The sequence below is a fragment of the Peromyscus californicus genome, unplaced genomic scaffold, assembly GCF_007827085.1.
Source record: "Peromyscus californicus insignis strain IS unplaced genomic scaffold, ASM782708v3 Scaffold_15__1_contigs__length_86483966, whole genome shotgun sequence".
Lineage (NCBI taxonomy): Eukaryota > Metazoa > Chordata > Mammalia > Rodentia > Cricetidae > Peromyscus > Peromyscus californicus.
Genome location: NW_026294447.1, coordinates 79,446,539 through 79,469,491, shown reverse-complemented (window position 1 = coordinate 79,469,491; position 22,953 = coordinate 79,446,539). Strand labels below are relative to the sequence as shown.

Below are 22,953 nucleotides of genomic sequence, written 5' to 3'. Positions count from 1 at the left end.
ATATATGATACTTTAATTTATAAACATAATACTACCCCTTTGGTTCTTTGGTTTTTTTGTTTGTTTGTTTGTTTTACTTTGTTCCTTAATGAATTCATTGGGCAAATTAGACTGAGGACATAAGATGATCATCTCACTAAATGTCATTGTTCCCAAAATTATAATAAATAACAGGAGTGCCGTTTATTCTGTTTTCTGTTGCTGTGTTGGTAGCTCAGATTGTTGCGTCTTTTTAAATTCTTCTGCCATCATGGAACACATGTATGTTGCTTTGTGTGTTGGTTTTCCAGCATCCCACCACTCTCAAGAAACCGTCAGAGCCCCATGCCCTCCTCCAGCCAGTCAGCCTTCCCGAGCTTGAATCCCTCGTAACTGAGAGGCCACAGTTCAGCAGACAGAAGGACGTTCCCCAGGCACAGGTAATTCCCACCCTCTCAGCTTGTAAGGACCAGCTAGATGGTGTTTCTCTTTGGACTAAAGCCCGAGCTGCCCCTGGAGGGCTGCATGGTGACTTAAGTATGGGTGCTGGGGCCTGCACAGCAAGCCGAGTTTTGAGCTTTGTGGCTGCATCCCTTGGGTCTGTTTCCACTGGGGACAAGACCTTGATCCCTCATTAGGTTGCATCTTAGACTAAGTGACCGCCTCCAGAGTAAACTTAACTGTATTTACAGCCCTGCCTTGATTATTGTTTCAAAGCGTGGTCATTGGTAATTTTTCCATGTGCGTCCAATGTACTTTAAATAACCCTTGGCTATTGTGTGATTATTTTATGGTTTTGTTTGTTCGTCGTATCTTTGGGTTTGTTGTTTGTTTGTTCGTTTGCAGTGCTGGGGATGGAACCCAGGACCTAGCACGTGTGAGGCAAAAGCTCCCCGAGTGAGCCGCAGCCACAGCTTTTAACTGAGTTTTTGGGGAAGTCGATGATAACAAGAAAGAAAAGTGGGAATTGCTTGAGTGGCGCAAACTACGTGATTTCAGCAGAAGACGCTTGAGAGCGCTAACTGAAAAGCCGGATTGGTTAAGCCGTTCGCAATGTACTCTCTTACAGGTTCTCGAGTTAAAACCGTTGGAACAGAAAGATTTGATCAAGTTCACAGAATTTAATGCTAAGAAAACATGGCTACAGTGTTGCCAACAGGATGAAGATGCAAATCGGCAACCAGCTTCGAGGTACGGCATTTTTTTAAATTCTCTTATTGTTTTAATGTGTGGGGATGTTGACCCTGGGTGCTGAGGACTGACCCTGGGTCCTCTGGAAGAGCAGCCAGTGCTCCTAACCACCGAGCTGTCTCTCCAGCCTAAGACAAGGCGTGATGGACATCTGTTAGATGTATGTTTGAGTTCCTTTTCTCCAACTTGCTCTATGGCCTTCTGACCCTCCTGCCCCAACTCCTGAATACTAAGATTACAGGAATGTATTACCACGCCTGGCTTGTGTGATGCTGGGCAGTCAAACCCAGGGCATCGTGCATACTAGAACCACTCGACTAGCTGGGTGACAGCCCTAGTCCTGTTTAAAAAAAAAAAAAAAAAAATTAGGTTGTTTATTTTCTGTGCTTGAATGTTTGGCCTTTGTATATACACGTGTACCACTTGTGTGCCTGGTGCCCATAGAGCTCAACAGAGGGCATCAGATCTGCAGAAACTGAACTGAGGGATGGTTGTAAGCTTCTACATGGGCGTTGGGAACTGAACCTGGGTCCTCTGCAAGAGCAGCAAGTGCTCTTAACCACTGAGCCAACTCTCGGGGCCTCCCAGCGGCTTTTGGATATTTATTATTGGGAGAATTGTTTATTTTAAAATCCTGCATGAAACATTGTATAAATGTACTATGAGATTGTTTTTTTGTGTGTGTGTCAATAGTTTCCACCCTTGTTCTTCCCCCCTCCTCAAAAGCAGCAAGTTTCCTCTACCTGGAAATGCAGCCCCAGACTCAGCCTTGCCACTCCAGGGCCAAAGTGGTGATAAATGGCAGTATCTTTACCATGAACTCACTTCAAGACCAAACCCCCCGGGGCCTCAGCTCGTGGAGCCTCAGGTCTGTGTGCTTCTCTGTCTCGGGAACCCAGCAAGGGCTTCTAGAAACTTTGTGTGCTCTACATGATGTATCCGTTTGTTCTTAGAAAGCAAAGGAACCCTGTGGCTTCTTCCCCTAGCCCATCCCCTCCCTTTCTGCTCCTCTAGCACCTGCTTCCTGGTCGTAGGGCTCACTATGCTTCTCATTTGCTTATCTGCCTATGCATTAGTTTGCGTGTTGCTGGGACCGAGCTCCTTAAGGAAGGACAGATGACTTTGACTCACAGCTGGGGCATCTCCCTCCACAGTGGCAGGCGTCTATGACATGGCTTATTCACATCTTGATGAATCAGGAAGAGAGGGGGGAACCAAAGGGGGGCCAGGCTGTTACCCTCAAAGCCCATCTCCAGTGGCCCACGTCTACCAGAAAGACCTCACATTTCAAAGGTTACCTTCCACAGCAATGCCAGCAGCCCACAAAGGACACTCCAAATTTAAACTGTAATGGTCTGTGTTCCCCATTAGAAGGTCAGAGAAGAAAATCCATGTCTGCTTGGTTCGCATTTGAGGGCCTAGCATAGTACCTATGGCAGTCTGGAGTCTTAGTTACTGTCTGTTGAATGAATAACATGTACTAAGTTTTATAAAACGCCTATAGAATGGTGTGCATGCCGTTCATTCATCAGAACAGTCTGTAGAACCGACCATGTGCCAGCCCGTGCCAGTGGAAGGTTTTGTTTACGTTGAGTTCTCTCTGAACAGGGAACAAGCGAGTGGCCTGGCTTTGCTGCTTTTAGATGGCCTGGGCGAAGGGCCTCAGTGATTTCCTAATCCCCTGTCTAGTGGGAATTTAGTTCTTGCTCGAAACCTAATTTGGCCAGTCAGAGTTGAATTAGCCTCCAAGGTGGGGTTTTTGTCTTGGACTCTCCTTATTAATCACACTTAAAACATATGTACCGAGTGTCTTGTATAGTGCCTATTGGCTCTTTCCCCTGGAGAGTCCTCTACCACCACAACCTGGTTTCCAGGTTTGTCAGTGAGTTTTTGAGACTTTTATACGTGCATGCAATATATTGTGATCATATTTACTTTCCTCTTCTCCCAACTTCTGCGATATGTACCCCTATTCCCTCCCAACTTTATGCCCCGCCTTCTTTTATAGCCCACGGATTCTGATTTGTGTGCCCATGTACTTACAGGTATAGGCCACCCAATGGGTCATGAGGCCTCATGGACTTTTCCCTGTCCACTTGGGCATGTCCATTGGTGTTATTAAAATATTTTTTCAATTTGAGAAATTTTACTCAAGACTCATTCTTCCTTCTGAATATGGTTCATTTCCAATGCTCACTTGCCTTTTCAATAATAAATCACATGTGTGTCCATCCCTAATTGTGACAGACTACTAGGAGGTCTTGGGGGGTTTGAGACAGGGTTTCTCGGTATAGCCCCGGCTGTCCTGGAACTTACTCTGTAGTCTAGGCTGGCCTTGAACTCAGAGATCCGCCTGCCTCTGCCTTCAGAATACTGGATAAAGGGGTGTGCACCACAGCTTTTTTCTAATTGTGATTTGTATCTCATTCTAAGAGTTAGCTATACAAGGAGCCAACTAGTAAATGAACTAGTACATAGTAAACAGACTGTTAAAAACTGGCCAAGTAGCCAGGCAGTGGTGGCTCATACCTTTAGTCCCAATATTCTGGAGGCAGAGGTAGGTGGATCTCTGAGTTCAAGGCCATCATGGTCAACAGAGTGAGTTCCAGGACAGCTAGGGCTACACAAAGAAGCCCTGTCTTGAAAAAAAAAAAAAAACGGAAAAAACAAACAAACAAAAAACTGGCTAAGTTTGTGGTTTGAATCTCTCTCCTATTAAATTGAAAGATTAAATTGAGAATGTAGCTCAGTGGTTGAACCTAACATATAGAAGACTCTGGGTTCAGTCCCTGTAACTGCAAAAATAATAGATACATACACGTACACAAATATCTATAAATTATTGGCTTTATTAATTCCTCTAATTGTGTTTTCTCTCTCATTATCTAAGTGGATACAAAAGCTCACTGAGAGGGTACCTCAGAAGATGGTATGCTGAGGCATTCTTACCCCGTTTACGTTAGCTTCAGCAAGCAGCTCAAGAGATAACTAATTAGGTTTCTCTCTTTCAAATAGGTGGCCACAAATACGAGTACTCTCCCCAGTGTGAGTATGTATAACTTCAGATGTCCTACAGCTGAGGAGCTGCAAGCTTACACCACGCAGCTTGAAGATCTACGTCAAGAAGCAAACAGCCTTCAGACACAGGTAGAAATTACATAGTGTGAGTTTTTTCTCATCGCAATAACATTTTTGAAAAAGAAAGATAGGATGTCATCATTGCACATTGGTCATCATTTCCTTCAATGAACAAATAGAAGAGTCATAATGGAATGAGTCTTGGGGTTAGAAATGGGATTTTTTTTCTTGCTTGCCAACTTTGGTTGTTTATGCCATGCTGGGAATTGAATCTAGAACTTCACATGCTCCAGGTAAATGCTGTCTCACTGAGCTCCATGGCCAGCCTTTTGCCAGCTCTGGTGAATTTTGCAGTGGCTACCTAAAACAATATGCAAAGACTTCTGAATCTGAGCCCAGGATCAACAAGGGGTGTGTGTGAATGGTGTGGTAATTGATTAGTGATGTCTGCAGAGTGCCCTGGGCTAGGAAGGATGGGGAAGGAACATAGGCAAGGTTTCCAGCCTTGAGTGAGCTTATTCTTAATGGTGTGCCGGCTGATGTTTAGGTATCCTTCAGCTAAGACATCAAGGAAATGAGGCACATTTGAGGGTGAATGGACGCAGGCTAGTTAAATGGTCTGATAACTGAGGGGCTATGGCATACTCCCCAAATATTTGTAACTAGTCAGGAACTCAAGGGAAGCAGAAAGATGGTTCCAACAGCTTATGCTAAAATGGAGCTGTGGCTCTCCAACTTACCAACATATGACAGCTCAGCCCCAGGGGCCCTGTTGGAAATACATCTATCAAAGTGACCTCAGTTTTCAGTCAGCCCAGAGCTGACACTCCTGAGTCCCCTTTTCCACCAGCCATCTCTACCTTTCAGGTGTTTTGTCTTCTGTTCCTAACTAACCCCTCGGGCTTCTCCCTTAGTAGTGTCCTTCTCTTAACTATACTAATCAACCTACTGTCTCCACATTAAAATGAGGAAGAGCTGCAGGTAAGGTAGCTCATGCCTGCTATCAGGAGGCAGAAGCAGGAGGTTTGTGAGTTCAAGATCAGCCTGAGTTGATCACAGCTTGAGCATAGAAGGCCTTGCCTCAAAACTATGGAGGCAGGTGAGCAGGAGGAGGTGGTTTGCCAGCTTCGCCCTGGATGGCCATGCTAAGGGACACCCTTGCCCAGTGGTCCACCTTCTAATTCCATTCAGTACACACTTGCCTCATATTCTTACACTTGTTTTTTCTCAGTGTTAAAAAAAATATATTTATTTTATTTATTTATTCTACAGTATAATTCACAGGATAAGTAGATTAGTTCACCAGTTAATAAAACACTAATCGGTCATCTAGCAAGCATTAGTTGAAACAATTTATCATAAGTTTTTCAGAAAGTAAGCCTTGCAGAGCTGGGTCAATGGTTAAGAGCACTGCTCTTTCAGAGGACTGATGTTCAGTTCTCAGCCGCCATTATCAGGTGACTTAGCAAGCTCCTGTGTAACAGCTTCCATGTTACAGGCACTTGCACTTGCATGCATATCCCCCCCACACACATATGCATGTAATTAATATCCAAAAATAAGTCCTCTTTCAAAGTGTAATATAGAGCAAGATCCAGGACAGGAACCAAAACTACACAGAGAAACCCTGTCTCGAAAAACAAACAAACAAACAAAGTGTAACATAAATTACACACTCTAACAGAAATGTGGAAAATGCGGGTTTAGGAAGGCAAGGAATCCTAACGATTTTTTTTTTTTTAATCTTGATTTAGGAAAGTAATGACAGAAGAAACATACATGAATTTGGATAAAAGATTGTTTGAACTACTTTCTGAGCCTCAGCCGGTGCCTGGGCAGTGTGGAGGAGCTGCTGCAGAGACCTGGGTGCTGCTGAGGGAGGATGCCTCCGCCCAGGAGGTGCTCTTTGAGGTAGTGCAAACCTAACGAACCTGTGTCCAGTCGTTCTGCAGCTGCACGTCAGGCCAGAGCTCACTGCCTGTCTTCCTTCCTCTCCATCTTGCAGAAACTGGCTCTGGAGCTGAAGAAGCTTTATTTAGCTCTGGGCGACAAGAAGGATGATCTTCTGAAAGCTGTGACTCAGCCTGACGAGAACACCACGCTGCTACCCGAATGTTTCGATGCTCTGAAGGTCAGCCTGGAGCGTACACAGGCAAGAGCTGCCTGGAGAAGCTCTTCCCTGAAGGCTGGCCTTGACCACACCCGCAGCTATCAGGTGGGACTCTGAGCACATGGCTGACTCTGGGCAGCCGACACTCAGTTACCATCCGTCCTTTAGAGGAAGTGATGAGGGAGATGAAGCGGCCTGCCTTTGCTCTTGGTGGGGAGACTGCTTGAGAATGAGGCGCCCTTCCAAAGCTGTGGGTGTCAAGATGATCTCACATAATGTTTCTTTCCTTGATTACATTTGCTACTTCGAGATTGTCATGGAGAGTGGTTTTATTTAACTTTCTAGCCAGAGGGATTGGTTACTATTTTTGTCAATCCCATGAAGGTCCAGGGCCTTGGTGGATTGTTCAGGGAGGGTCTTGAGGCAGACGAGTTAGAAAACTGCTGAAATTGCATAATGAAAACAAAAATGAGACAATACACCATTTAACAAAGGAATCTGGCTCCGAAAATTTGGCCTCTACATGCACATAGGTGTATGTACACCACACACACATATAAACCCCACAAAACCAATCAACCCTGAATCCAGGGAAGCTTCTAGAATCCAAGTAAAACAGACATCAGGGAGGAAGAACATGTCAGCACCTAGGGGTGCAACCAGCCAAACCCAGAACAAATGGCTCATATTTTCTTACACATACAAATCCAAGAAACTTAAGAGCGAGTAGGGGAGCCTGCCAGCTGAAAGAAGGGCTACCCTGGCTTGCATTCTGTTGCTGTGATAAACACCACAGACTGTTGTGACATGAAGACCTCAAGGCTGTCCTAATTGAAACACCAAAAAGAAAAATTATAAGCTATTACAGAAGTACACACCCCATCTGGATAATTAATCATACAAAGGAATTAGTATTGATGAGGCGTGGGGGGGGGGGGGGGGGGGGGGGGGGGGGGGATTGTACTATTTTTAGCAAGAAGTACTGATGAAATGACTTGGTGTCTGCTATTTGCTTCAAAATAATCCAAAGGGAAGGGAAGTTAGGTCTAGCTGAGATCCAAGGGCAGGGTGGGGGTTAGTGATAACAGAGCTCAAAGATGGAGCGTGTGGTGCCTCTCTTTCTATATATATTTAAAATTTCCAGAAAACTTCAACTTAACATAAAAGGGAGGTGAGGTCTAAATGAGATTGCTCAGTTTCCTGCACGTACCTTTTTTCATATACAGAATGAAATAAAGCGACTGTACAATCAACTCATTAAGAAGAAAATGGCTTTACAACAGTCTTTGAATGAAATCAGTGGACAGAGTATTGGTGAACAGCTTCAGGTAATCCATCAAAATAGTTCAAATGAACCTGACCTCAGACCAGAGAGTATTGGTCATCAGCTAGCTGCTTGTCCAAAGCACACCCCTTGGCAAGCGTCAGTAAACTTTAAGTGGTCATTCAGATGAGAACAATTAATGTTGGCCTTCAAACACGTGGCTCATGTAGTACTTCCTGAAGCATAATCTTTTAAAGCAATAGAGTTCATTTCCACTTGTCAATGGACAGAAGTTGAGTGTGTCCACCGTTGTCAAAGGTGTTGGTAAATGAGGCCCTTACCTCCTCCACTGAAACCCTGATTACTCTGGCTTCGAGGGACCAGTTGACTTACATGAAGGTTTTGAGCATAAGTACTCTTCCATTCAGCAACAGTTTCCCTCCATTTATTGAGCTAATATTGAGAACCTATTATGTTCCGTTATATCTCTAAGATCTGGATTTGTGTTCTCCCTGAAGAGGTAAAATATGAGGCTGCGAATGTGGCTCGGTTGTTAGAATACTTTGGCTATCACACATGAAGCCCAAGATTTGATCCCCAGTACTGAATAAACCAAACTCCATGACTACCTGTAACTCCATCAGTGGGGAGGTGGAAACGGGAGGCCCAGAAGTTCAAGGTCATCCTCAGCTATATAGAGAGTTTAAAGCCAGCCTAGGCTTCCTGAGACCAGACAGACAGACAGACTGAAAGAATACTTGCATAAAGATAGATGTAGCAGAACTGTTTTAGGATAGACCTAGCAGCAATGCTTGCTATAAAGGCTGTAAATTGCTAAAGCCCATTAAACAACTGCCTGTGACTAAAGCAGTGTGCACTCTTAGGATGGAATGGCATACCATGTCCCTGTTAAAAAGGAGCCAGAGAGCTGGGGGTATAGCTCATGGTAGAACACTTGCCAAGCACCCAAGGACTCCTGGATTTAATCTCCAGCAGCATGGAAATGGATGATTGGTGGTGTTCTGTTCTTTTAGTTTTCATTTTGGATTTTTGGAAGGATCTCACTCTTCTACCTGGCTGGCCTTATATTCAGCAGAGTCTCCTCCTTCAGCCTTCCGAGTATGGGCCACCATGCCCTGCTATTATTATTATATTATTGAGACAGAGTCTCACTATGTAGCCCTTGCTGGTCTGGAACTTACTGTTTAATCCAGGCTAGCCTTGACTTCCTTGAGATCCACCTGCCTCAGCCTCCCAAATGCTGGGGTTAAAGGTGTGCACTGCCACCCCTGGCCCAAGCTAATTAATTTTTTGAAAGGCAATCATGTAGTGGTTTGAAGAGATGCTGGAGAGCTGATAAGTGCCCCAAACACTGAAGTGCAGAGACCATGAATCCCCTGGTATACACATAGGCCTCGTTTGGTATGTGCCTAGAATGTGTTGGGAACGAATTCAACTCTTGCACTTCTAGGGAGGTTGTCTAGGAGACCCCCATGTTGGCAGGAGGGATTTTGCAACAGGACTTTCACTTTTCCCCTTAGTTTGTTCCTGGGCTCCCGTGGCACTTCCGTGTTTGATTCTGGGTGCTTCCTGACTTGTGAAGGGTTCTTCTCTCTTGTCTGGTTTCTCACTTAGAAAGCAGATGTGCACACAGCAGAGCTGCAGAACGCGGAGAGGCAAGTCGCCAAACTAAGAAACGAAGGGGAGAGGCTTCGCTTCCCTCATGCCTTACTCCAGGATGTTTACAAGTTGGAGGTGTGTATGGCCAGAAAGCATTCATTCAGCACCGTGGGCGTAAGGGACAGGGCTTGGGTCTTCCAGTGAGAGTTTAGATGTGTTCTTGGATTTATTTTCCCAGCCATTGAAATGCCTGTGCACATCTGCTCTCTTGCTCTCTATTTCAGGATGTTCTTGACAGTATGTGGGGAATCCTGAGAGCCAAATACTTAGAACTCAGCAGCCCGTTCCTCTCCGAGAGCCAGCAGGATGCCTTGCTTCAAGGCATGGAGGAGCTAGTCAGTATTGGAAAAGAGAAGCTTGCAACTGGCCCTTTGCAACATGCCAAGAGTAAAGTTGCTTTGCAGGCTCAATTGCAAGATCACAAGGTGAGAACCTCTGTCGTGACCCTGACCTCCAGCTGTTCCCGGGTGTGAAGAGAAATAATTATCCATTGCCCTCTTTGATGAAGCGCATAACATTCTGCTTACAAGCTCCTTCGGAATCTTCTCACCTATGTGGAGCTTCTCACTGATTGAGAAGGCAGACATTTTACCAACGAGTCTTTAAGCAAATCTACAATTAAAAGTATATTCATCCCCTGAGGGCGTCTAATAGGAGACACTGACTTAGGCCGGTTAGGAAAGGCCTTCCTGAGAACTGGTATCAAAAGGAAGGGTGATAATCTAATGCTTTAATTAGTCCTCATTTTCCATTCATTTCATTATATAAAATTCTCTTTATCAGCCTAGCATGTTTGTGTACACTTTTAATCCCAGCGTTCAGGAGGTAGAGGCAGGAAAATCTCTGTGCATTTAAAGCCAGCCTGGCCTACATAGTGAATTCCAAACACACACACACACACACACACACACACACACACACACACACACACACACAGAAAGAGCAAATGAGAGACAGACAGACAGAGATCAAGCATAGTCCCTGTTTAGCCAAGACCTTTGGTAAATAGACCTTAATCTAAGAAAATTTAGAAGGTAAATACTGCACAAGGGTCAGGAAAAGATTCTTTATATGACCTCCTGAGATTAGGGATTAAAAAAAAAAAAATTAAGCCAAGCTTGGTGGCACAGGCCTGTAACACCATCTGCTCTGAGAAACTGAGGCAGGAGACGCACAAGTCCAAGGCCTGCCTAAAAAGCTTAGCAAGACCCTGCCTAAAAATAAAAACTAAAAGAGGACTCTTCGTCATAGTGCCTCTGCCTAGCATGACTGAGGCCTTGGGCTCACCCCAAGGAGGGAGGCTGGCCAAAGGAACCGGGGTAAAAAGTTAAAATAACTTGGCTTTCATAGTTTTCCCAATTCAACAAAAAATATTGGAAACCTTTTCTCTATTACAGGGATTTTTCCAGAAGCTTGTTGCTGACATGTTGTTGATTCAAACCTATTCGGCAAAAATGTTCCCACCTTCGTTACAAAAGGGAGAGAGATTTGGGGCCCAACAAGTGGCAGATGTGAGAGCCGTGGAGGAAGTGGCCTGCCTGCAAGGCTCGCAGCTTCAGAGCGTGCTGCAGGTATGTGTGTATGTGTGTATATGTGTGTGTGTGTGTGTGTGTGTGTGTGTGTGTGTGTGTGTGTGTATCACGTGACCTCTGTGCTGGTCTTCCCAGGCTCCACCCCCTGCAGGCGTGGGGCATCAAAGCCTTAGTTGAGTGGGGATGTGACAGTGAAGGAGGTGGACACCCAGATCTAGCTGTGACTCCTCCCCACTTCAGGGAAGGTCGGCTGGGACTCGTCGTGTATAATGATGGACTCTTTCTAGCCTGTCGGTTTGTCTGTGATCAGGTAGCATTGAAGGCATGTGACAGCCATGGATGAGATGGTTGGGATGGAATAGTTCGTGGGTCATAGTCTAGGCTCCTTCAAGAGCTATTGGGCACACGTGTCCTGTCGGAAGAATGCATCCATGCTAATTCTGCCTCAGTTCAAAGAGAAAATCAACCATGTACAGAGTCATTTTCGGCTTGAAGCTCTTCCCTTAACTTACTAAACCATTTACAACCGATGTTAGCCCATAAAGGAAAAATGTAAAAGGAAATATTCAACTTTATAACATTATAAATACTGTATTATTTCCTGGTGACAATATTTATTTTCTAGTTCTGTTGTCCAATTGATTTTAAAGTAATGGTAATTTTAAAAGTTTTCATGGACCCTCTCTCTATATGACAAGTGGCCACTATTTGAATAAAAAGCAGAATTTCTAAGGTTATTTTTCTAAGAGACAACGTTTAATGTCAATCACTCAGTTCTTTTGTGCTTAGGAACTTCAGCCAGCGGGCCACCGTGGAAATATGGGGAGACAGGACAATACATTCTGAGCACCTCTGGGTTAGGACAAGGCAACACTAAGGGTGAAGGGATAGTCACGGGGGTGGAGGAGGCAAACGCCCGCCCCTACTGCCACCGCCCAGGAGCTCAGGTAGCTCAGGTAGCTCCATAGAACAATGCCCACTAGATTTGGGGACTGCATCTGAGAGGCAAGAACAACGTGATGGAGGTTTCTGCTGCTAACAAGCTTGAGCCCTTGGCCTTTCCCAGAAAGAGCAAGTCTCCCTTACATTGATAGGCCTTGACAGCAGTGCTCAGGCTAGATGGTTCCTCTGATGGCTGTGTTTTTCTCTTGATCCCATTACCTGGTTTTACAATGCTAGCATAAAGCTCTAATGCCAGGCAGGAGGTGTACCGCAGTGGTTCAACCCTTCCCCACATATGGGACCCTGGATTTGATCCCCAACACCGCAAGCAAATAGACACATATTCATACCAACGGGATTAAAACAAAATTTTTTTTTTTCAAAAAACAGTGGGATTGTGTCCCAATATTGGCAGAGTTCCTGACACCATGGCACCTCTCAGGTGCACCTGGAGTCTACGTGGGGTCTGTGTTTCCGTGTCTTCTGGCCTCAATGTTTATTTTTGGCTTTATGGTTGTCACTCCCTGGAACTGATTCCTGGTGTCTATTGTCTAGAAATGGGACGCGTTTGATGACAGCTACGCATCTCTTGAGAAGGACCTGGAAGTTCTTATCTCTTCATTGCCCTCCGTGAGTTTGGTGGAGGAGACGGAAGAAAGATTGCTGGAAAGGATTTCATTTTACCAGGTAGCGTGCGTCTTAGTTTATGACAGGCCCAGTCCATGGTGCTTTGTGTGCCGTGCCCACAAGGCTTTTGGGTTTTGATGCTGAATGGTTGACTTGAAACTGAGCGTTATTTATCAGACTGATAGATGTATCCAGGAGGATGTGGAATCTTCAACATAAGCATAGGTCTGGATTGGGGTTAAGATTTTGGCTTGAATCCTGGCTCTATCCTTTATCTATGTGTGACCTTGTCTATAAATCCTAGCTTCTTTTTATTATTGTTATTAGTCTTTGAAAATTTTATAGGTGTGCACAATTCACCTTAATAATTTCCACTTCCCATTCCCTCCTTCCAACTCTCCCCAACTCCTAATGTATTTCACTTCCAACTTCTTTGATTTATTTTTTAAATAACTCAGAGACCAGTTAGTCCACGTGGTTATGGGGTCATCTTGCCAGTGAACAATACCCTAAGTAGCAACCCTCCTTCCCCATCAGCCACTAACTGTTCAGTAGCTCCATGGTCAGGGGAAGGACCTTGGAAATCCCTCCCAGCTCCATGCTGAAAAAAATACTTTAGGGTTTTTTTTTTTGGGGGGGGGGGGGTGGTTGTTTTTCAGTGTGTGTGTGTGTGTTGGCATGGGAGTGCAGTGCCTGTGGGGTCCAAAAGAGGGCATCACATCTCCTGGATCTGAATTTACAGGCAGTTGTGATCTCTCCCATATGGGTGCTGGGAACTGAGCTCTGATACTGTGTAAAAGCCGTACCCACTCTTAAGCACTCTCCAACTCCATGCTCTCATTTTTCACTGGCTGGATCTTGTGCAGGTTTTATGCCCAACAGTGGCTCAGGTTCATGGGTGCAGCAGTCAGGGTGTGTCAGAGGACAGCATTTCACTTGTCCTCATCTTCCATTCCTTTATATTCTTCCTGCCTCCTCCACAGTATTCTCTGAGCCTTGGAACGAGAGGGGGTAGAAATGTCCCGTCAATGGCTGAGCCCTCGCAGACACTTATTCTTTATTTATTCGTATAGAAATAAGATGAGAATAGAAAGAATTTTGTAAACCTGAGCTTCAAAACACATACTTACAGTGTAATTCTGATTGGACAGAGCCCACACACCTAGAGGAAGACAGTTGAAAATCAAACCACAGGATCAAGAGACAATCTAGCTTGTCTATAAACCTAGCACTCAGGAGGCTGAGGCAGGAGGATCTCTAAGCTTGATCTCAGCTTTGACTACAGAGTGCATGCTTGACTCAAAAATCAAAACAACAAAAAAGGGAATGATCTCATGCCAGCCAATGTCACGTGTCCTGATTATTCCTCTAAAATGTGAGCAGTATTCTAGTAAATTTGAAATCTTTTGCTTTTGTGTGTGTATGTGATATATGCATGTGTGTACACAAGTGTGTACACCTATATGTGCCCATATTGAAGGTCAGCTTCCTCTATTGTTTCCCATACCTTTTTTTGAGACAGGGTCTCACTATGTAGCCTTGGCTGGCCTGGAACTCACTATGTAAACCCACCCAGCTGGCTTTACACTCAGAGATCCACCTCCGCCTTTGCCTCCTGAATTCTGGGATTAAAGGTGTGTGTGACTTGGAACTAGAGAGATGGCCCGGGAGTTAAAAGCAAGCAGCAGACCCAGGTTAGATTCCCAGCTCACAACCATCTGTAGCTCAAGTTCCAGGAAATCTGATGTCCTCTTCTGGCCTCTTCGGGCACCAGTTATATACATGATGCACAGACAGACAGACAGAAAGATAAAACATTCATTATATATAAAGTAGAAGTTTTCATTAAAAAATGTGTGTACCACCAGGCCTGACAAACCCTTGTCTTTTGACCTGGAGCTGGCCATTTCAGCTAGGCTGGCTGACCAGTGAGTCTCAGGCATCTTTTTCTCCACCGCCCCACTGCTAGGGTTATGGGTGCATTCTCCCACACCTACTTTTACTTGGGTGCTGAGGATCCGAACTCATGTCCTCATGGGTGCAGGACAAGTGAGTTTCCTTCCCATCCATGAAAGCTTTTTTTTTTTTTTTCAAAGAAACAATTGTTCTAAGCCTTCTGGATGAATTCTTCATACTAAAATATACAAATCCCTCAAAGCCCACCTCACTGTAGACTTCTTTGGGCCACTCATAGTCCCTTGGAGTCACAGAGGTTTGGGTGTCCAGCCAATGTGGTCCCCTTGGTTGGTGGAGTCTGGGCAGACGACAGTTGTGCAGCCTTGGAACTGGGACAATCCATCTTCAGAAGCTGCTTGAAACCAGAAAGCTCTCTCTGATCAGCATGTAGTCTCTTTTCTCTCTAGCATGAAGACATCGAGACCCTCAGAGGGGACTAGGGATGTAGCTCAGTTGGTTGAGTACATTGCCTGCCATTCATGAACCCTGCCCAGGGTTTGAAGTCTAGTGCCGCATACACTGGGCGTGCTGAGTAATCCTAGCTCTTGGGAGGTAGAAACAGGGATCATTACGTTCAAAGCCAACCTAATAAAGGTGAGCCCTTAGCACCCTTCTCTGAAGGAACAGGTGCTCTATATTAACTTATGATACACTTATATGTGGTATGTATACACATACACATTTAAAAAACAGCAATAAAGAGCTTCTCAGAGGTGCTGTCATGGTGCTGTCAAAGAAATTAATACTTAAGGCTTAGAAAGTGACAACTCTTTTCGCAATTGATTTTGGACATTTTATCCTTGCCTATAGGTTCAGCCAGGGAAGGGATAGAATTATAGGTGGGTGGTTAAGAAGAGAGGTACAAAGAAAATGGTGACTTTTCAAGAAAGCTTAGTTAGAAAATAGCCAAAGTTCTATTTTGGTAATAACTCACTTTTAAAGATTAAACAGCCACCAGGTAAGTGGCATTAGTTGAACCAAGCTGTGGAGGTAATTGCTCTTAGATAGGGCTCTCTTCAGGGGGTCCCTGTCTTTGCAGTTTTCAAGGATTTTATTATTTTATGTACATGTGAAGTTGGATTGCTAAGGTGCTGTTTTAATTCATTCGAACGTTCTTTTCTCCCTCTTGGTCCTCATACTGAGAAGCGTCTACAGATGAGTTCTCTAGCTGGTCTGCGTGTCTTGTGGATAATAGATGATTAGCTTCACATTTATCCCCTCCTGTCTAGGTTTCGGTCTGTGAGACTCGGCAGCTGGGAGTATGGACTGGTATGGGAGGGACTGCAAAGACAGTCCCTTCTTATGAGGGCCATGTACACAAGGGCCTCTTCATTGCTACATCTCCTGGTATTCACAGAGGCCCTGGAAATCCTCATTTCTATACTTTATGCAAATTATGTCTAAAATTTCCTGATTTTCAAAATAATTGTTGTACCACCTGGAGAGCCGGCTCAATGTTTAAGAGTGCTGGTTGCTGATGTCCTGGGTTCGATTCCCAGCACCCATATGGCAGCTCACAACCAGCTATAACTGTAGTTCCAAGGGATCCAGTGCCACCTTCTTGTGCCAGGCATGTGCATGTGGCACAGATATATATTCAGGCAAAGCACCCATACACGTAATAATAGTAATAATAATAATAATAATAATAATAATAATAAAGAATTAAATAAGAAAAAATAATCTGCATGTGGAACCCAGCCTGTCTGAAACCTGGCATAGTAGGTCATGCCAATGGCCCCACTACTGAGGAGGCTGAGCCAGAAGGATCCCTTAGTCCAGGTGTTCGGAGCCAGTCTGTAATCTCGGTATTTGGAAGGCTGAGGCAGGAGTCTTACAAGTTTGGACTATGTGGTGAATTTTTAGGTTTTCTTGGTCTGTATAATGAGACCCTGTCTTACTAAAAAGAAAAAGAGAGAGAGAAGATCGGCAGATTTTACTTAAAATAATTCACTCTGTGCCTTTTTTTTTTCTTTTTCTTTTTTTTTTTTAAGCAAATAAAAAGAAACATTGATGGAAAGCATGCGAGGCTTTGCCAAACCCTGAATGAAGGCAAACAGCTGGCGGCAACTGTGAGCTGTCCTGAGCTAGAGGGCCAGATCACGAAGCTAGAAGAGCAGTGGTTGTCTCTCAACAAGAAGATTGACCACGAGCTCCACAGACTGCAAACCCTTCTTAAGCATCTCCTCAGGTATGCTGCCTTAGAGATGGTTCGGCCTCACATTCGGCTGCAGAGAAAGACCCCAGGAAGACTCGGCAGTCAGCTTAAGGTTGTATGTGGTCCCCCACATTGTACCGTGTTTTCTCTGATTACACTAACCTCTGAGCTTGCTTCACTGGACTCAGGATAACAAGTTAGCAGTGTCCTGGGGCATTTGCACATTTCTACAAGCATAAGGAACTGGATCGATGTAGTTCCTAGGATACTTCCATGCTTGGATGTTACAATCTTCTTACCTACTTCCAAAGATTTAAAAAGTTGAAAAGCACCAGGGCGTCGGTGGTGCAGGCCTTTAATCCCAGTACTTAGGAGGCAGAGGCAGACGGATCTCCAAGTTTGAGGCCAGCCTGGTCTATAGAGTGGGTTCTAGGACAGCCAGGGCTACAGAGAGAAGCCCTGTCTTGAAAAACAAAACAAACAAACAAAAAGTTTAAGTTTACAGAGAGTCTTTTGACTTCTTCAGAGAATGTGTTGTGTTCGCTTGGAGTTATCTTGAACCATCAGAGGATGATGGAGAAAATAGAGAACCTTAAGCCTCAGTCTCATCTCTGCCTCTCACAGGCTGTCTGAGCTGAGCAAGTTGAAAAGCTGTAAGGAAGATGGTATTCTCTTCGGCTGTTTCCATCCTCCATAACACGATAGCATGCAGCCCATGGTAGTGTGCTGTTGAGCACCATCTCCAAATGGTAGTTTTGTTTCCATTGTGAACATGTAACTGAAGAACACTGATGACCAGGCTGATCTCTGTCATGGTTGATGGGTAGACTTTAGTCTAGCTGTAATAAGAATGTTGTAAAATGCCTCTTCTTCTTGATTATCTTAGTGGAGAGAGTTCTAGAAAACGGTAAGACCATGGGGCTTGGGGCATGGTATAAAACATAATAGAATACTTATAAATGCCATGAATTTCTGAATAACAGTGTTGATCAGGGAAATAAACAATAAAATAAGAATACGCACAGGTATGTGTTGTCCTCAGAGTGAGTTTCTAATTTCCATTCTCGCTTTGCTTCCATTAGTTACAGCAGAGATTCAGCCGAGCTCACCAGGTGGTTGGAATCGTCTCAGCAAACGTTGAATTACTGGAAAGAACAATCCCTCAATGTTTCTCAGGACCTGGATACCATCAGAAGCAACATAGACAGATTTTTTGTAAGTTTCTCATACTACTGGTCAAAAATAAGTAACAAGAAAAAAGTATCAGGATCGCTGTAATGATCTCTGCTACCATGTGTGGGTAAGGGGTAAGGCATGGGCAAGATGTGTTCTTGGAGCATTCTGCTTATACTGTTAACAGACTCTTCAGTATATATGTGAATGTAAAGCTGGATCAGGCATGGAATATTTTATTAATAATATTAAAAGAAATTGCCAATCCTCAAACTACCTTCTTCTAGAATAATTAGTTCATGGAGTTAACAGATGTGTGATTTTAAGTCCTTGTGAGAATTCTCTGTTCAAGTTTTGGTTTTATTATTTTGATTGGGGAAAAATGTTTTCTTTCATAAAAAAATGAACTTACTGGTCAAAGATGTAGCTTAGTCATGGAACAATCGCCTAAAAAGAGTGCAGGCACTGAGGTTCAACCCCTTAGCATGGAAAATTAGGCACAGGATCTGTATTACTTTGTTAGGTACATATGAAATATTTTCCCTTGACCTTTACTCTCTTTCATTTTATATCTATGGCTACTCACTTTGACATTAAAATATAGATTTTTTTCAATGTACTTGAAAGAACCTACCTATACATAGGAAAGACTTCAAATATTTTATTTGAAAATTTATTCCAAGTAATTCATTTAATATGGACTGTGTAGTGAGTTCCACAGTTTCTTGCAAAATTGGCCATTGAATATGGCTTATCTAACTTTATGTGTATGAGTGTTTTGCTTGCATGAAGGCATCAAATCCCCCCTGGAACTGGAATTACAGATGGTTGTTAGCTACCAGGTGGGTACTAGGGACTGAACCTGGGTCTTCTGTAAAAGTAACCAGTGCTTTTAATCACTGGTCATCTCTCCAGGCTGAACTTACCTATTTTTAAAAACATGAATCCTCTAGGTTAAAAGGAGCTAGAGGTTCCATATGCCTTGTTCTCCAGTGTAGATGGAGTGGTGCCCAACACTCTGTAGGTAAAATGTGTGTGTGTGTGTGTGTGTGTGTGTGTGTGTGTGTGTGTGTGTGTGTGTAGACATGTAGACATGTTTACTATCCTTAGTTTTGTAGTCCAGACAGTTATTCTGACTGTACTTGAGTTTTGAACATATCTGATCTTGGAAACTGTTTCCTCTAGGAATTTTCCAAGGAAGTTGATGAGAAGTCCTCCCTGAAGTCTGCGGTGATGAGCACTGGGAACCAGCTTCTCCACCTGAAAGAGGCAGACACCGCCACACTGAGAGCCTCTCTAGCCCAGTTCGAACAGAAGTGGACAGTGCTCATAACTCAGCTTCCAGACATTCAAGAGAAACTCCACCAGGTAAGCGTTTAAAGCATTTAAATTAGCGTGCACTTGTTAGCTCACAACACTTTTCAAATTATCTTTCTAACTCAATAATTTTCTTTGACACTACCTAGCCCCCCACACACATACACCACTGAATACAGGTCTTAATTACTAGACTCTCCTCCAGTGAAATCTTTCTTAAGAGAGAAATCAAGCTTAATTACTTTATTTCTTGGTTGTCTCTGTGCCTCTGAGTTGACTTATCTGGAGGTCTTTATCATTGTTTGGGGGGTCACTTATTTGAAACTTTAATGCTGGGTTTGTTTTCCTGGCTCACCTGCATAATCATGTAGCAAGACCTTCTATCAAAGCATCCTGAGTAATGCCCTGATTCATCTCGTTAGCGGCAGATAATGAAATGGAAATCATTCTGTCCTTGCAGCTTCAGATGGAGAAATTGCCTTCTCGCAACGCAATCTCCGAGATGATCGGCTGGATGAATACTGTGGAGCGTCAGGCTGCGGGAGAGGACACAGAGCTCTCGCAGCGGTCGGCATCTCAAGTCAAAAGTCTCCTGCAGAAGCTCAAGGTAATTGCACAGCAGGGGTGGAAGTCTTCCCACTGGATGCAGAAGCAAATCACTAAGAGGGGAAAGGTGGCACCAAGAGGCATGTGAGATATGATCAAGAGAAGGATTGGAAGGGAGGCAGAGAGGGAAGGGGTTGGCAATTTTTCTAGAGCGGACAGTCCAAGTCCTTAATGGACTCGGCTGAGCTGGGCCTCCCTGACTTCATCTCCTCCCCCGACGCCATAGCAACACCGAATCCAGTTTGGGCGCCTCATCTGCTTCTGGCACTCTTCCACCGCATGCTGTGTGCACACTGCACTGTCTGGAATGTCACTGCCCGCTTGACAGCCGCCCTTGGAGCCACCTTTCAAGGCTCAGCCCCCGTATGACTTCAGTGGCTCTTCCAGCCCAGGTCTCCCTGCCCGATTAGATGACTATGCCAGACTTGGTGTCTATCACTCTCTCTCTCTCTAGTTCCTATACTGTTACCACCATATTGCTGCTTCCCTGCCTCCCTGCCTTGACTGAGATGCTCACCTGGAAAAAAAATACCCCAATGTTTGGCCTGCAGTGGTTATTAATAAATGTCCTTGAGGAAGAAAAAAGTTGATATCCTTTACACTAGATATGAATTTCGAGTAGATTTCATTATCATGTAACAAGACACAAACATGTATTATGTGCCAGGTAGTGTGCTAGGCAGGTAAGTGAGGAGCCTGGGTATGACCTTCAAAGAGCTGGCAGGCTGATGGAGCTAGTGTCTGAAAGGCAGAAGATGAAGGGCTTAATGAGCAAGTATGAGTGTCGCAGAAGATTTACTTATTTCATTTTATTCTTTTTGCAAGGCCAGGTCTCACTCTGTGGCCCTGGCTGGCCTGGAACTTGCTTATGCAATCCAGGCTGGCCTCAAACTCCTAGAGATCTGTCTGCTTCTGCCTCCCAAGTACTGGGACTAAAGGTGTATACCACCATGTCCGGCCTGATTTGGGATTTTATCTACCATCACATCCTAACTTGAGTAGCTGGTAGCATCTTCAAAAGGTCTGGATAAGCTACAATTACTAGCATATCCCACTTGGTTCCTCCTGGATGTCTCCATTAGCAGTGCTAGAACTTTCTTGACTAAAACCCAACAGACGACAGGCTTGATAGATGTATAATTACCCTGGGTGGGTTTAGGGTCATGGTAGGATTTAAAGCCACGGTAGAACAAAAAATAGCCATAAGAGGCCTTTGTCACCAAGAGGGAGAACAGCTGCCTGAGTTGGCCAGGTTCCCCATAGGTGTGACAGACCCTTATCTTCTGTTTTCTATCCTATTGCTCTGTGAGTCCTCAGAGAGCTCAGAATCTCACATAACTCAGGCAGCTTCTCACAGGACCCCTTTGGCAGACCAGGGACCTACTAGCCCTTTACAGACAGCTGCTACCATTATGTGGTACACCCTCAGAGTTTCTAGTGTGTTCGAAGGGAAGTGAGTCGTGCTGTGCCTAAGAGTGTGTAATGCCCTCCAAGAGTCAAGAGTCTCCTAAGGGATAAAGCAACCACTCTGCCCCATGGAAACTGGGAAGCGTGGGAGGTACTCCTGACACTGGAATTAATGGATAGGCACTTAGCGCCCCCTAGAGTCCTGCCATGAGAAAAAAAATATAGTTTGTGTGATGGTCTTCCGTGCTGACATTGGTGTTTAATTTGGCTTGTCTGTGTGTTTTAGGAGTTCAGAATGGAAATGAACTACAAGCAATGGATCGTTGACTTTGTTAACCAGTCACTGCTTCAGCTGAGCACCTGTGACGTTGAAAGCAAGCGCTATGAGAGGACCGAGTTTGCGGAGCACCTGGGAGAGATGAACCGCCAGTGGCACCGAGTGCTTGGAGCCCTGAATAGAAAGGTGCGTCCTCAGTCACATTTGGAGGCTTGATTTTTGCCCTCGCAAATTACCCCTGGCTGAGAACTCTTAAAAGCTACTCAAAAAGCCGATTCACAGTCGTCAGCCTGCTAACCATGGCCTCTTTGGAGACCCCGCGTTTTAGCATTTCCTGTGGGTGCAATCAACAGAGGATGGAAGTAATGGCGACGGCTGTGTTGAGGTTCCTTTGGGAAACTGAGCTGGGCAAGTGAAAAGAAACATGTCAGGCTACCAAAAGGTCAGAGATTTTGACATTTTCAAATGGAAACATGTTCAAAAGGACAACGCCATTTCATCTTTAAGATGACTGAACGGAAAAAAAAAAAGAAAAAGGAATGCACGTGGCGAGTTTCCACTGAGGGTCTTGAAACGTGAAGAAAGCTTATTCATGAAAAAAGTATTTAATATTGATAGTAGCAAATATCCCGTCTCTTTCCTATATTAAAAAAGCACACAAATATATTTATTTAATTAAGATTCATATTAAAATTTTCAAGTATATGAATGGATGGACAACTTGAACAGGATATTTCTCAGTTAGAAATTCTAGTTAACTGGGGAGCCTGCATGGGACCGCACTAGGCCCTCTGAATGTGGGTGACAGTTGCGTGACTTGGTCTGTTTGTGGGTGCCTTGGCAATGGGACCAGGACTTATCTCAGGTACACGAACTGGCTTTTTAGAGCCCATTCCCTACGGTGCATGCCTTACTCAGCCGTGATGCAGGAGGAGGGGCTAGGTCCTGCCCCAACTTGGTATGCCAGCCTGTGTTGACTACCCAAGGGAGGCCTTACCCTCTATGAGGAGTGGATAGGGGTGGGATGGGGGGAGATGGGGAGGAGCGGGGGAAGAGGAGGGAGAGGGAACAGGGGTTGGTATGTAAAATGGAAAAAAAAAATCTGAAAAAAAAAAAAAGAAAGAAATTCTAGTTAAGACAGGAGGTGGTGGCCCATGCCTTTAATCCCAGCACCCAGGAGGCAGAGGCAGGCAGATCTCTGTGAGTTTGAAGCCTACCTGGTCTATAAAGACAGTTCCAGGACAGCCAGGACTGTTACACAGAGAAGCCCTGTCTCGAAAAACCAAAAAAAAAAAAAAAGAAAGAAAGAAAGAAAAACGAAATTCTAGTTAATATATAAATGCAATTGGACCTTCCTTTAGACTGCCAGCTCACAAATAATGACACAGAGACCTATTATTAACTGTGAAAGCTTGACCTTAGCTTTTTTAACTAGTTCTTATAACTTAAATTAACCCATTTCTGTTAATCTACATTCTGTCACACACCGCCCATCCTGCTTCTTCGTGTCTCCTGACATCTCTCTGGCACCTGGATTCATCTCCTCCTCCTTTCTCTATCTGCCTGGAAGTCCCACCTATACCTCCTGCCTAGCTATTGGCCTTTAGCTTTTTACAAACTATCACAGCAATACACTTTCACACAGTGTACAAATAC

At 44.4% G+C, this 22,953-nt stretch overlaps 1 protein-coding gene across 1 annotated transcript in view; it reads left to right on the top strand.

Annotated features, from left to right (window-relative positions):
• Syne2 (spectrin repeat containing nuclear envelope protein 2) overlaps positions 1-22,953 on the top strand; it is a 321,778-nt gene that overhangs the window by 227,653 nt on the left and 71,172 nt on the right. The window contains 18 exon segments of the mRNA XM_052739574.1: positions 291-419; positions 1,049-1,170; positions 1,864-2,038; positions 4,186-4,333; positions 6,008-6,057; positions 6,059-6,115; positions 6,118-6,159; positions 6,254-6,463; positions 7,585-7,686; positions 9,258-9,377; positions 9,527-9,727; positions 10,700-10,873; positions 12,332-12,463; positions 16,354-16,550; positions 17,600-17,732; positions 18,876-19,058; positions 19,468-19,614; positions 21,307-21,483. Of these exon segments, the coding sequence (XP_052595534.1) occupies positions 291-419; positions 1,049-1,170; positions 1,864-2,038; positions 4,186-4,333; positions 6,008-6,057; positions 6,059-6,115; positions 6,118-6,159; positions 6,254-6,463; positions 7,585-7,686; positions 9,258-9,377; positions 9,527-9,727; positions 10,700-10,873; positions 12,332-12,463; positions 16,354-16,550; positions 17,600-17,732; positions 18,876-19,058; positions 19,468-19,614; positions 21,307-21,483 (2,499 nt within the window).